General features: G+C 28.0%; 1 protein-coding gene across 2 annotated transcripts in view; it reads right to left on the minus strand.

The window, feature by feature from the left end:
• Window positions 1–318, minus strand: part of LOC115238924 (diphthine--ammonia ligase) — an 8,946-nt gene that overhangs the window by 6,500 nt on the left and 2,128 nt on the right. The window contains exon 3 of one of the 2 annotated variants that reach the window (XM_029813111.1): window positions 35–219. In XM_029813111.1, the coding sequence (XP_029668971.1) occupies window positions 35–219 (185 nt within the window). Of the gene's footprint in view, window positions 1–34; window positions 242–318 lie in introns of both variants that reach the window. The other variant, XM_029813113.1, reaches the window with a different exon arrangement.

Raw genomic sequence — 318 nt, forward strand, 5'->3', positions numbered from 1 at the left:
ATATATATATATACACACTTAATATTTGATTTACCTTTACTGTGCTTAAAAGTTTAAAAAGATCCTCGACTTCATCACTTTCTGTAGGGTAATAATATTTCTCTCGGACATTGGCCTTACCAAATGTTGGATAACGATATATAGGCAAACCTATAGCCTGAGCAATGTACTTGATACCTTGATGTCCTACTGTTTGGAACATAAACGAATCCAGCTCATCTGGAAGCATTGTGTGTTATACCTATATGTTACATTTGCATAAATTATAATATTTATAATTTTATTTAAAAAAATATATATATATAAATTATAATGTAT

This window comes from Formica exsecta, unplaced genomic scaffold, assembly GCF_003651465.1.
Source record: "Formica exsecta isolate Colony F162 unplaced genomic scaffold, ASM365146v1 scaffold362, whole genome shotgun sequence".
Taxonomy (NCBI): domain Eukaryota; kingdom Metazoa; phylum Arthropoda; class Insecta; order Hymenoptera; family Formicidae; genus Formica; species Formica exsecta.